Source organism: Phyllostomus hastatus, unplaced genomic scaffold (assembly GCF_019186645.2).
Source record: "Phyllostomus hastatus isolate PE091 unplaced genomic scaffold, TTU_PhHast_1.1 phas_contig_348, whole genome shotgun sequence".
NCBI classification, from domain to species: Eukaryota; Metazoa; Chordata; class Mammalia; order Chiroptera; family Phyllostomidae; genus Phyllostomus; species Phyllostomus hastatus.
Genome location: NW_025333860.1, coordinates 6298087 through 6312985, shown reverse-complemented (window position 1 = coordinate 6312985; position 14899 = coordinate 6298087). Strand labels below are relative to the sequence as shown.

The 14899-nt window shown below is 38.9% G+C and overlaps 1 protein-coding gene across 2 annotated transcripts in view; it reads left to right on the top strand.

The window, feature by feature from the left end:
• Positions 1-13177, top strand: part of PRKD1 (protein kinase D1) — a 323064-nt gene extending 309887 nt beyond the window's left edge. For both annotated transcript variants that reach the window (XM_045841151.1, XM_045841150.1), the window contains 2 exons: positions 11357-11442; positions 12197-13177. In XM_045841151.1, coding sequence (XP_045697107.1) covers positions 11357-11442; positions 12197-12415 — 305 coding nt within the window. In that variant the 3' untranslated portion in view covers positions 12416-13177. The remainder of the gene's footprint in view (positions 1-11356; positions 11443-12196) is intronic.
• The last annotated feature ends 1722 nt before the right edge of the window (positions 13178-14899 follow it).

The following is a 14899-nucleotide window of genomic DNA, read 5'->3' as shown; positions in this document are numbered from 1 at the left end:
GTAAGATGTCATACATGACTTAGTCCTGAATAATGCTTTTTAGTGAATGCTCCATTTACATGTGTACACATACAAAATATCCCATGTTGTATTCTAGGCACTGTTCTAAATCACAGTGGTGACTGCTACATTAATGTAACATAAAGTAACCTAATTGGATGGAGGAGGACAGTAAAGTACAGTAGAGAAAACAGAAATGAAGTCATCATTTTCTTTAATGGAAGGAAATCAGTGTTATGTTTTATTTAGTAAGGTGATTCTTTTCAAACTATCTGTCATAATGGACCAGTTTTATTTTAATTTCCCAACACACAGTGTGGGCCAAAAGTAGCTTTACAGCTCTCTAATGGAAAATAGTACAGTAATTAGTGGTTTTGGCTGGAGTGGGGGGGGATACAGACAACTGCAATTGAACAACAATAAAATAATTTTTTTAAAAAAGAAAATAATACAGTAATGAATAACTGTGTTTTACATACTCACCAAGGTAAGCCTACTGTTGCCCCACCTTGTATAATAAAATATAATAAAAATGTGACAGCAATGTCAAAATGCTATAAAAGTTTCCAAAGACTCAGTCTCACTTTCCGTACTTACCACAAACCAGGCAGCAGATCTCCAAGCGGTATGATCCATGGAGTAGCACTGGCTTCAAGTTACTGAAGTGTGCGTAAAAGATGCTGATTATTTACAGGTACAGAGGTGACAGAAGACAATTTTTAAATAGTTAAAAGGTCATCTCTGGAGAACAGGTCTAATAATGAGGTGAAAGGTTTTTATTTTTCATTTTGAACTCTCCTTACTGACTGATTTAGATCTTTTACCAGGTGCATATGGCACTTTCAAAAAAAAACTAACAAAAATGAACAAAAGTGCATGGAGGGAAAGACAGCTCCAGAAATAAATGGAGTGCAGCCTTTTGTATAACTGTAGTTCTTTCCTGCCTGGTATAAAAGCTGTTTAAAGTTTTACATAAATAAACAAACAATACATAAAATATTTTATGTAGGAATATTATTCACTGAAGAGCCAAGAGGGTGATATTTCCTTTCCTATTACACCAGGCCTTGAACAATGCCTGAGCAGGTGAAGAAGATACAGTCCAAATCTCTAAACTACCTATGCCCACACAAAGGAGAATTTTCGAATGGGAAAGTCAAATGAAGTCTCTTTTTCTACATTACATCAGTTGCTCAAAATCACAATACACATCTTAAACATTCTTTCTTGTATATGACTCTTTTTTTCCCAAGAATTTATTCTTGGAGGAAGAAGATAACCAAGTGATGTGGACTGAATAGCTGGTGAAGTGAGATAGAATCTGTAAGTCATCTCACTAAGAGAATGAGGACAAACCAGCAGTGATGGGAAAGCACTTGTTAGAATAAAAGTGCATTTCCATCATTAAATGGAATCCATGTGTTCCGTTAGAGACACGTGGTAAATTCAAGGACGGTTAGTAATAGACTATGAGGATCACCAGACAAATTACTGTTTTTTCTTTTGAGTTTTGATATTCCTTTGTACTCCATTAGGAAGGCAAGCAGACAGTAATCAACACAGAGTCAGCCTCGGAAATTGTCTCACAATGAGCCCCGACCCCCGCAGACATAGATCATTTTCTGTGTTCACAGGTGAAGTCTGAAGAAGCACCTATTCTCAAGTCACCTGCTGTGATGTTACTGCTCAGCTCCATAGTCATGTGATTAGTTGGTATTATCAAGAATTAAGATCAGACACGAAGTCTTGACATACCACATATACAATGAGGGGGAAAGGAAATGTCTTTGCATTAATCCTGTAGTTTGTCTTTACTTCAAGATTACCAGACGGATAGGGTGCCAGTGACACAGACTTTTTCCACTTTGTGCTCCATGGTGCATGCCAGTGGAAGTGTATCTGCCCCTTCCTCTCCCAGATTAGCACAGCTGTAAGTTATGCTTCTAGTTGCTCTCAATCCTCTGTTGACATTTAAGTACAGTACAGAATATATGGCATCTCAAGGCAGTGAATGTCTATAATGATATACCACTAAATTTATCAAAGCATCTAAATTTTATTTTAAAAGCAATTTTTGCTATTCAGTGTGGTAAATTCAAATAAAATTGGTCACAAGTGTGTTTTTCTCCCAGAAATTGGAGATGAAAAATACAGCCAGTACAAACACAAAGCAAAGCTAAATAAAAGCCTAGCACCATTACCACATGGTATGTTTTCAAAATTCAACAGTGTTCCAGAACACTAAACACTTAAGTTGGAAGTAGCACTTTACCATGAAAAGGAACCAGCTGTAGGTCCCTTTTCACTACATATTGTTCAAAACAAAAAATAACCTCATTGAAAATAAGCCTTGTATAGATGAGACCCAGAAATCCAATGGTATGAGAAACAAAAGAAAGACAATTATCATTTTAATAATTAAACTCTGTTTGTAACAGCTTATGAAGCTCGAAGATCCAGCGAGCCTGCTGAATATTAATGAATAGATTTATTTGTCAGCATATTAGCACCACTGTCAGACGTAACAGCATGGAGGAGATGCCAGGGGACTAGTTGGTGAACTGCTTACAAATGCTTGACTGGGGGCCAGGAGCTTCTATCACGATTGATAAGCCAAAGCGAACTATGCGGGTCAGAACTTCCACTAGGGTTTACCATTTTAAACAATCTCTACTTAAAATTCTGAGATTACTTGTGTTTAATTTTTTTAAAAAGAGCATGCATTTTATTCAATATTAAGGTTCTTTAACATTATGAACCAAAGCATACAATGATTAAAATAGTATCTACTTGTAACATGAATATTTTAAGTTTGACTGAGTTAATATCTGAAAAGATGCCTACCAGGAAAGGAATTGTTTATTTCGACAGCAGATAAAATATAGCTAATGGCATTTTCTCTCACAACTAGTTTGTAGAGAGAAACTGATCAAAGGAAGTTTTAGCAAGAACATTGGTGATTATAGGTGCTCAAAAATTGGCTGTTTATTTGCCCCCCAAGTTGAATTATTTTTATACCTCCCAAGTATAATTGTAAAAACGTCATTTCTGGTATAGGATGTCTGTCCAGAAGGTATCCAGCCATGTAATATGAAAAATAGAGACACTTATTGAAGAAAATAAAAGATACAAGAAACATTGTACACAGGACAATGACACCTCAGCCCTCTTCAAAGTAGGCAACTTAGGACCTCACAGTTCTCCCAGTAGCCATCAACTGTCTGTTGTATTTTTGTGAATATCACTGACAGTCTGAAATCTTTTCCCTTTCAAAGGTGATTTAGTTTTGGGAAAAACCAGAAGTCACATGGCACCAAATCTGGACTGTAGCAGGGCTGAGTCACCTGGGTGACTTGATGTTTCACAAAGAAAACTGCACAAGACATGATACATGAGCAGGAGGTGCATTGTCGTGATGAACCTGCCAATCACCAGTTGCCCATAGCTATAGCCTTCTGAATCATCCAAATAGTTTCCATGGAGGAATGTTTAAGCTTAACACAAAATTTGATACAGATTCGTTGCTGTACTTACACAGTCATTTTGAATGTGATGGCCACACAGTGCACATGCTCACTCAATGGTGTCTACCGCCCCCACTGACGAGTACAGTGAAGTTGTCATTGTTCATGCATGCACATTCCAGTCCACTCTGCTTGGCTGCCAGGTTACATCGATGTTCCACAAACCATTCTCGTTATGTTAACTATGGCAGGGCTTTTCAACTCAACTGTATTATAGTTGAGTTAAAATACAACACCTGAATAGATGTAGTGATATCAGAGTAGAGGAACAACAAAGTTTAAATATTCTGTAACTTTGCTTTCTTATACAATGACAATACAGAATAATATTTTAAAATACAGGCTGTTGAAAAATATCATCTAACCCCTCTACTGCTCCACAGTACCAGTCCACCAAGGAGTTATCCAGTGATGGAAAACACACAGTCATGAGGAGCCCTGTTTCTCCTTACTTTGACCCTGCCTTGCACAATGAGCAAAATGTGTCTGTTTACGCTCACTGGTAGAACAAGCCCAGCCCTTTTCACAAATAAAAGCCTATTTCAAAGGTTTAAAACAGCCATCATAATCACCCTGAGCCTCTCTTTTTTTATTTCTTGGCCTTCAGTTTTTCTTTCGCCCTCCTGCTATCTCTGGTTCAGACATTTCCTTCTCTGTTGATGTTCTTTAAATCAAACCTCAGTACCACTTCGACTGGAGATTCAGTGAACCTAAGAGTAAAGTGATGCCACTGCTTCCCTCATTATAAAGAACAGCTTTCTTTTAGCACAGCATGAATTGTTTTGGGGGCCATAAGTAGATTCACACTGCATTTACTGTGGATTGAGAACCTGAATCCTCTCTCATGCCTGTTGTTGATGGGCCAGGTTGTCCAGCTCTGTACTCAGAGCTTTTTCAGTAGATGGGGAGGTGGGACCTAACTAGAGGACTCAGTTTCCTTTGTCTCTGTCAAATATCTTACCAGTATGGCCCAAATCTTCGGACTGTAGTTACTTTGGAACTTACTTGTGTAATACCATTTGTTTGTTTTTCCCGTCGGCATCTTCTAAGGGATAGCTGACATGAAACCCTCTGTGCCTTTATTTCAGAACACCGAGCCAGATGGGGCTGAGGACAGATAACTCTGTCTATGATTAGATGCCTTTCTCCACATCTGCTAAACAGGTTATTAACTATTTCGATGTTCTCAAACCTCCAGATCCATGCTACTCAAAATGTGGTCTCAGACTCTGCCTGGGAGACTTTAAATCCAGACTCTCAGACTTAGCAAGCCAGAGTCTTTAGTTTAAGATCCTTGATTATCAAATGCCTGTACAAGTCTGAGACACAGTGCTTAGCACAGTCGTTCCCAACCACAGGTGAACAAATTGTCAAATACCTGGGGCACTTCTAAAACTACCAGTACCTGGAGGCCCCTGTCCAAGGATTTTTACTTGAATTTTGGCTTAAGTAACAACATTAAAAAAAATAACTAAAAGAAAACCTCTAAAAGATATTAATGTGCAGTGAAAGTAAAAGATCCACATCCACCCTGAACGTCATTGGAATAATATAACCATATTTTGATTTTTATTTTAAATTTTTAATCCACTTGGCATCTGCTTGGGGGCTGCTGTCTGCTGTGTTTAAACAGTTCAGGATTTCCAAGATTGTGTTGCCAGTCTTCAAGAAAGCAGTGAAACTGAATGTGAAGCAAAGGAGTGACTGTTGACAGGATACCTTTGTGCAGAGGAAAGAACTAGGAAAAGAAAGGCATGAGATCGAGTCTCTGAAGGCCTCGAACTCATTGGATTGCAGTAACTGACTCAGGAACAAGTGAGACAACCGTTTCCAATGGCCTTGTTGGCTGCCGGCAGCCTCTGGTTCCAGCCCCGGAGAGGAGCATCCTAGTTAGTGTTGCCCGTTTACAGCTTCTGGGTAGAGTTGGAATGTGAAAGGTTGCAAAATTATTTTTAAAATAAACACACAACTTACCATCAGTGTGAAGCAAACCAAGGGAGAAATACTGAGGACTACACTGTGACAGGCTGTGAGGCAGAATGGAGAGAGAAAAAGAAAATAGAAGGCAAGGACCTCAGAGACTGACACGTGATGGCTCCATCACTAGACTGATAGTTCTGACCTGGTTTCTTTTTTTGCAAATTTGTACCTGAATAATTTCTGAGTAGACAGAAGACAGTATGGAAAAAATAAAAATAAAAAAGGACTATGTCTGGGCAGACAGGTCAGCCCCATAGGCTTACCAGTAATTTCTCTTCTGTAAAATAAACCCCATCTGTATTGCAGATATTCTCATCATTATTCTGATTTTCTGATAGATCACTGATGCTCTGATCTCTCACATTTTGTGAAGTTGTGATGTCCTACCATCCAGGAATAATTTTAGCCAAAATATACAAATTGTATGCATATGAAGTGGACATTAAAATTTAGAACTGAGAAAATGGTTATTTAAATTTCTCATTAATATAGTCAACCTACCAAATGCTATTTAGCAAGCACTTTTCTAATACATTAAATGATGTATTTTATTTTAAGTATTTATGAAACTCATGCGTAAAAACTAATACATCTGTATGACTTTAAAGGAACTAAAATCTAGTGTGGAGAACAGGGCCATCAGGCACGTACTGAAACAGTAAGAGATGGGGAATGGTGGGTAACTGAGAGGTGTGGCCTGAGGGACCTGTTATGTATTCAGATCTGCCCAGTTCCATTCTTTCTGTGGGATTCTCTCGAAGCTTTGGATGCCATTCAGTTTTGTCGCAGTGATGGCCCGTGCTGATGGACCCTCCACATACACAGACTCTGTTGTGCCCCCACACGTGGGATTTGCTTTGAAATAGAGAATGACTGCAGTATGGCTCCCACAAGTTCAAAGATAAGTCTGTGTTTTGATACCAGAACAAAATGGAATCCATACAATTATTCTGATGGAACATTTCTTTTCCTATTAAAACGTAAAGCCCTGAAGCACCTGCACATGCCATTTAATTTTGTTTTTGTTCAGATCTGCTTGTGCACCTAGCAAACAGACCACACAGAACTTCAGGTGTCCCAGCATCTGCTGAAAGACCCATTCTGGTAAAAGTGGACGTTTGATAAAATTTTCTCCTCCCTTCCCTGACATTTCAGTGTTTCAACAGATGGGCCAATGAGAGAAATTGCTGTACAGGAAGTTAAGGGGAAAGTGACTGTATTAGCCCAGAATTTATTGTTGGAAGAAAAGGAACATTAGACTTCAAAAAACACACTTTCTTTACATCTTTTAATTTATAGGAAATAATAGTGTGGATCCATTTTAGAAAGTACAAAACTGCTCATGAGGGATAAGAAATCCTTTAAAAATGAAAATAAAATTTGAGCTAGAAAATTATGTAAAACTTGTTAATAAAAAATAAAAAAGACTCCCCACATTGCCAGAGTGTGGCTGTCCAAGGTGTTCAGAAAGCTTGGCCCTAAGCCAATTTATTAATAATCTGGGAGGAAGGGATTGAGTTTAAGGGTGAGTAACAGAATGGTATCAGGAAGTCTAACTCCCACAATTAAATGGAGAGGTATAATCAAAAAATAATTTTATCACTTTCTGAAAAAGTAGGCATGGTATTTACTACAGAGAGAAGGCTGAACGAGGCCCTGCCTGCTTTGTTCCTGTTTTCATCTTGGAGCTCCAGATTCCTCTCCCTTCCCGTTGGGCACTAGCCCCCCGTGGTGCTGCTGTGTCAACATGCAGGCTTTTTCTCTGACTTTCCAGTCTGCTGCAGCCCTCTTCTCCTTCCTATTTCCCACTGCCAAGCCATGTTCCCTTTCTCCTATGCTTTGTTTTTGAGAGAACTTCACAGAATGGCCTGATTTTATGTCAGTCTTTCTCCTGGTCTCCCTCTTCCCCTTCCAGTGATGCAGGTTCAATGGCATCCCCTAACACGTACCCTCTAGATCTGAAATCTGAGTCTAGATTTGAGTTTTGGGACAGGAGTTGAGGTCCCCTTTGGACTTTTTTTTTCTGATTGTCAGCTCCTTCCGGGACTGCTCTGGCTACTCCACTTTTAATAGGTTTTACTCCTGCACTGCTGGTTTCACACTTCTTTAGTGTGGGTCCTTCATACTCACTTCATCGCACGTGGCGGTCTCTGCTGGAGCTAAACCTGGGGAAATGGAAGCGTCACAAGAGGACACTCAATGGCAGCTACAAGATGCAATTAATGTTCAGAACTGGACATGCTGCATATTGAAGAAGCTAACAGAGGTCCTCTTAGAGCCATTGTGAATAGTTTTGAATGAATCATAGATGAAGTGAGAGATGCCAGGATACTTAACACAGGCTGGAGCTTTCTGAATTTCTAAAAGGCGGGGCGGTGGGGTGGGGAACAGGATGGACTCTGAAATAATTCAACAAAAATTTAACATTTATCCTTTACAAAATCCTAGAATAAATGATTGAATAGTTTACAAGCATTTGGGAAATAAATTTCAGTGGTTTGAAGGAAATGACTAAAAGTTAAGATTAGTCAATATTGGTTTACTTAGAATCTATTACTCCAGACTACTTGTGTTTTCTTTTTAAATAGGATTGCCAGATCAGTAGAATGAATAATACCAAGAACTGTTGTGTCTTGCCCATAATAAAACATTTTTTAAAAATCTCCCACAGTAGCCTTTGGGGAAGATGACAGGGTATGCAGTGGGTGGGAGACTGGGAGACCACGGAAGAAACATTATTGCTTGTTATCAGCCTGTTCAAAGAATAATTACTAGTCACCACAGTTGGGAGTAAGATCTGTGATAGAGTCATAAGCCCTCTATTTAACCTTATTTGAAAAACAAGTTCATAATAATTTGATTAACACAAAGCAGAAAGGCTTACTCAGTTAGGAAGTGATAGAAAGCTATAAGAAGTAGTCCCTCCAATGTGGGGGGGGGGGGTCACATCGCATTGTGAATAGTCTTTGCTGAAATGTTGAGCTAGAGTCACATGTATATAATTGTATATAAAGTCATTTATGTACACACACATGCATTTTAATACATAGAAGTGTGATAAAACACAACTAAAAAGAACTTAATGTTTATAATTGGACAAAATCAATTAGTTTTGACATTGTTATCAGTTAACAATAAGAAGCCAATGGCCTGATCTGCTGATTACCATAGTGTTATGAGCATGTGCTTTGGAACCAGACCCTGGCATGCTCAGCTCCCTTACCTAGATGCTGTCCCATTTAGACCAAGCTAGATGACCTCTGAAGTTTCAGGTTTTCCTTTCATATAAACTGGAGATCAAAATAATAACTACTGTCATGGGATTATAAGAACTACCTAAGAATATGAATGTAAAATGTTTGAAAAGGAAAACCCTGAGTCCTAGGCTGTATGAATAATGTCTGCCTGTAAAAATAAAGCTGACAGTTAATGATGAGGAAAGTTCTGGTCCATAATGAACAGGGACATTGAAAAACAGCTAATAAGCATTAAAATAAGGATGCATAGGAGGATGGAGGCATCTGACAGATGCTGAAGGGACTGTAGAAGGTGAGGTGAAGGTGAATTACTATCTCCAAGACTTGAAGAGCTGTCATATAGAAGAGCCAAGTTTTTCATGGCACCTGGAACATAAACAAGTTCAGTGTGGGTAAGTTATGAAAAGACAACCTTGGGCACATTGTAGGAGAAAAGAGTTCATGTTACTAGCATGACGCAATACATTTGACATGGAAATACATCGGACCACTGGAGAGAGTCACGAGGATCCTAGCTAGTTACATTTCAGAAGTGCTAAATAAAACTTTTTTTGAGTAGGGTATTAAAGGTCAAAGATTAAAAATGGCACACTTTGTTATGTATTTGTGTGTTTGTGTGTGTACATGTTCTGCCTTTGCAACTAGATTGGGAGTTTCCAGGGGGCTAGATATTTTTTATTCCCTAAATAATTGCCAGCAGTAACTTCTTAGGGAAGATTTGGTGAATGAGTTGATGAGTGAATGGTTGATACATGCATAGAAAAACATGGCCAATACACAACATTGTTAGGAAAAGGAATGTGTTAGAATTTCTTTTAAAATATATATTTATATATATTTAGTGAAAGACTTTTCGAGGTTACAGTTAATCCTGGATTGTCTGTTAGTAACAAGGATGTTCCAGAAGGAGTGACAAGTGAACTCTAGCTTTAGACTCTACGGGTGCACCAATTTTCTCAGAAACACCAGGTTCCCAACATTTAGCTTCAGGTTCTAACATTCAGTAGTTAATTATTTCTATTTTCTGCTGCTGAGAGCTGCAAAATAGATTTATAAATTCACAAATACACAATTTGACACACATGTATTCCCTCTGATTCTCTCCATATACCCTATACCACTTTCCCTTGGAGGTACTTGTCTTTATTTTGCTGTGCTTATTCAGGTCACCTGGGTACTGTGGCTTAGTCAGACTTGGGATTGTATGCTTCATTCAGCAGAACAGTTTTTTATCTTCACATAGTCCATTCCCTTCAGCCACTTCTAGTTTTTCCTCTGGCGGTACTGCCCTCCCCATTAGGCCGTGCGGTTCACTGTTGGGGCCCATTTGGGCACAAACCAGACCTTTTGTTGAGTTACTGTACTCCTACCCTCCTAATTATAGAATTCAAAACAGAATGAGTGAACTAATAGCGTGTATTTATTCCCTGCAGTGTCTAGGGAAGTTTAATGCTGTGGCGTGCTCACAGGAGCACATAAGCTCTCCCTTCATCCCTCACACTCCACTTTGCTCTGTGACTTCACAGCAGCAAGAATGGAAGGTGCAGTTTATCCACCAGTGAGTAAATCATGTGAATGGATGTTTTAAAGCACATGCCCAGTACACAGTGCACTGAGAAAGCTGTACTTTCTAAAGCTGTCTGAGAACACGTTTGGAATTTGAAATTGTACTAAGTACAGTGTTTCCTAAAGTAGCATAGCTCAGGCCACGACATATAGGCATAGACAGCATTTAAACGTGTGCTATTGCATTCACTTTCTCCAATCAAAGAATTCCTAGGTGTTTGATTCTACAGCCTTTCGTGCAGACCAGTATCAGAGAGAAACAATTCTAAATTACCAACAGACTACAGAAATCATTTCTCTTTGCCTGATAACTAGAAGGATTCTGATTCATTCTGATTGAATGAAGCGATCTTTGTTCCAGGTGGCTTCTGGATTCCTGTGTCAGTCTGTATTTTCAGGTCCATACATGCTGATGATTCAGGACTTAGTGTCTAGAGAAGTAGGGGAGTAAATTCACTTTTTTTTTTATCAGTGAAAGAGACAAAAGTTTTCTCCTGGTGGGCCATTGGTTTTTAGGCTGTAAGAAGATTATCAGGAATCCTGACCCATATTATGCTTTATATTTTTTAAATGTGGTATCCAGATGTTAGACATTTAATTCAAGACTACAAATCTCATGTGCATTAAAACTTCAAACACATTTTACATCAAAATTAGTAAATGGCTTTTCTTGAATACTACTTTTATTCTGTCATGAGTGGAAGATGTAGTTAAATGATACATATTTAAATAAAATTTCTACTTTAGAAAAATGTATTAAAGACAAAACCAAGAGAAGTTCAGACCATGCTCACAAAAGTCTCATACTCCTTTCTCCACAATTGTTTCCAATTTCATTTTTCAGCATCCAAAATAAAATGAAGACCAAGGTCTTAGAATTCCCCAGAAGATTTTTCCAGGTCCCAGTGCCTGCTATCACTATGTACCATTGACTGTGTGAAATAGCAGGTGTGAAATAAACTGTAAATGAATTATGCATACTTTCTGGATCTGTCATCTATTTTTACCAATCATTAACATGTTTTTCAGCCATTGATCTTATCAATAACTTGCTGCAAGTGAAAATGAGGAAACGCTATAGTGTGGACAAGACCCTGAGTCACCCTTGGCTGCAGGTAAAAATCAGTCATTGGATATTTCCTCAGTCAGATGAGTTTCTCAATATTTGTAAGATTTTGATAATCATATATAAAAATCATTTTTCATATATTTAAAGGTATAATTCTAATATCAATTTGTTGGTCAAAATGAATATAACTGCTTAGGACTTAATAACGATTTAGTGTTTCTAAACCTCTCTCTCAGGAAAATTGGAGAAATGCAACACACACACTTGCACACACCAAACCAAAAACAAGAAATCTAAGGGTCATAACAAAACGCTGAGGACCAGATTTCAAAAGCATCTGTGAGTGCAATTCTGATAAAATCCACGCAGATGTCCACCTGGTCATGCACTGTACTTGTTTGCACTTGCATCTTTAAAGCCTAGACTAATATTCACAGAACAAATGTGTGGCAAATAAAAAGAACACGTGTGGGTATGTGTGTGCTTTCTCTTAAATATTTATTACTTTCACATTGAATTTGAAGTTTAGAAAAATGGTACTCTGGAATACCTAAGGGTTATTTGTAGTCATTAAATCTCAGAGGAACGCCAACATCCCTGATTTCTGGGCCACCAGCATCTATTGTCCACCCTGCGATATGCATCACATGGACAGCATGCGTTTGCAAAGACAGGGCGTTGGTTGGTAGAATGGAAGCAAAAAGGGTCCCTTGCCAGCTGTGGGAACTGACAACATATGAAATAGTGTTCCCATGAGTTTTAATCATCTCTATGGTAATATTTTGGAATTTCTTCATCAGGATTATCAGACTTGGTTAGATTTACGGGAGCTAGAATGCAAGACCGGGGAACGCTACATCACCCATGAGAGCGATGACTTGAGGTGGGAGCAGTACGCGGGCGAGCAGGGGCTGCAGTACCCCGCACACCTGATCAACCCGAGTGTGAGTCACAGCGACACTCCCGAGACTGAAGAAACAGAGATGAAAGCCCTCAGCGAGCGTGTCAGCATCCTCTGAGTTCTATCCCCTATAATCTGTCAAAACACTGTGGAATTAATAAATACATACGGTCAGGTTTAACATTTGCCTTGCAGAACTGCCATTATTTTCTGTCAGATGAGAACAAAGCTGTTAAACTGTTAGCACTGTTGATGTATCCGAGTTGCCAAGACAAATCAACAGAAGCATTTGTATTTTGTGTGACCAACTGTGTTGTATTAACAAAAGTTCCCTGAAACACTAAACGTGTTATTGTGAATGATTCGTGTTATATTTAATGCATTAAACCTGTCTCCACTGTGCCTTTGCAAATCAGTGTTTTTCTTACTGGAGCCCCAGTTTGGTAGGAGTCTACAGAGCCCGTCCCTGAGAAGGCCCTGTGTGTGTCCCCCCTGAGTTATGCTAAGCCGACTCTTGAAGAGTGGATCATTACCAGTGTTCTGTGAACAGCTCCAAAGTTCATGTGGAAAAAAACTACAATGGGGGGGTGGGACAATGGATATACGATCGTAAGACACAAGTGCATGAGAATTTTACTGTATCGTTTCAAGTCCTTTACCTGCCTGGTGTGCCTCAACCAGTGTGTTTAAATTCAAGTAAATGCACCCAGGCATGCCTGCTACTGTTAAGCCTAAATGCCTTAGAAATGTAAACTGCCAGATATAGCAGATCTGTTTCCCCTTTCTTACAATACCTGCTGTACTATGGAAAACCAGCAGCTAAGCAACCTTTTTGCCTTTGTGTATTTTTCAATAACAAATAAATATTCTTGTCAAAATATGTGCCCATCTGAGTTATTTTCATTTGTAGTTCGCACTAGAGTTTTCAGACCAATGAGGAGCAGGGATCTACTCAAAAAGCAGAAATAGACTTTACCTTCGTTTGCTCTGAAGCCATAAAAGTATGTTTCCAAGTAGAGTGAAGATTTTCTGTCTTGCATGCCAGCCAGTTTCCAGAAGAAAAGAAAGCTCTCAAAGAGAAACAGGGCCAAAGCCAAATAGGACACTTGAAGGCCTAAGTAGGAATATTGTAAGTAGCTTCCCGATTTAGCCCGTATCAGCCAAGGATGTATTAGAATAATGGTTCCAATGTCCTTCTATGTTATCTGGACAAGAAGGTTCTGAAGGGAACTACAAAAACACACGAAGACTGGAAAATCATTTCTGAAGAGAAAACCAGCTGAAGTGAAGTGCTGTAGCATAGGGAAGAGATGATTTCATAGACTTTAGGTCTGTTGGGGAGGTGATCTGTATGGGGAACGTGGGTGGTATGTTTTTATAGCAGGATAATAATGGACTTTTGTGTATTACTGTTACTGTGTAACAAAAGGTCATAATGTTTAGAAGAATTTTATTTGTTTGGAAATACTTAAATACACTAGGTAAGTATATTAAGACTGCAACCATTATTTATAGTTGGGAAAATGGGGCAAAATAGTTGGTTTTCCCAGTGGTTGGTGACCATTTTGTATTATTCCTTATTCCTTATTCTAAGGGATCTGAAACTTACTCTGTGTAAGTCTTAGGACACTGTTCAGACTTTTTAATTTAACCTTTATTGCATTTTCTTCCATCTGCAATATTAAAATGATTACACAAAAATTCACCAATTTTGATGTTTTTTAATGTACATTGATATGACTGCTGCCACATGCAATCTAACAAAATTGTTTCGAATGAAGTTAAAGGTAACTAAGCACTAATAGAACCGTCTTACAGAAAAAAAAAACAAACTTACTTTTTGGCCAACCCAACATTATATGACATGGGCCAGTCGGTAGTCTATGTTTAATACGAGAGGCATGCCAACGTTTCTGATACAGAACTATCTTCTGACTCTGATAAAATAAGGGAAGTGACAGAAGTATGTTTTAGGGCAGATGTTTCCTCTATCATGGTCACAGAGGCAATATTCTTTAAACAGGGACATCAACAGCGCCCTCCAAAACATGCCCTGAACATTTCTGGTCTCTGCATACCCCAAACCATCAAACAAACTGCCACGGTTCTTGTTTGTGGCCTGAGCAAGAGGATAGTGCCGAGGAAAATATTTTGATGAGCAGTTCTTCAGTGATGTCCATTATCCCTGAGGAAGAGGCAATATTTGCATCTTGTGAAGGGAGACCATTTGAGAAGTACATGGTCAGCCATTACATGAATGTATCGGCTAAGTACAGCAGTGAGGATAAGAAAGTCACCTGTCCTCTCTGCATCCGCTGTCCAGTTACTGGTAAGTTCGACTTCCTCTGTGGAGTGATTATGTTTTGCATACTCTTTGTTTAAACCTCTCTTTAGAAACCAAACGCTGGTTTCTGAAGGTACACTAAGGCCCATGGAAAAGGAGTGGCTTTTAGTTTCCAAAAGAGAACAAGCTCTTTCCTCTCATACTTTTCACATTGTCGGAAATGGAAACTTCCCCCTCTCCACCCTTTCCCCTTGCCTGGGTAACTCCTACCTGCACCACCGCCCACCCCCCCGCAAGACAGAGTTGACTGCCTTTTCT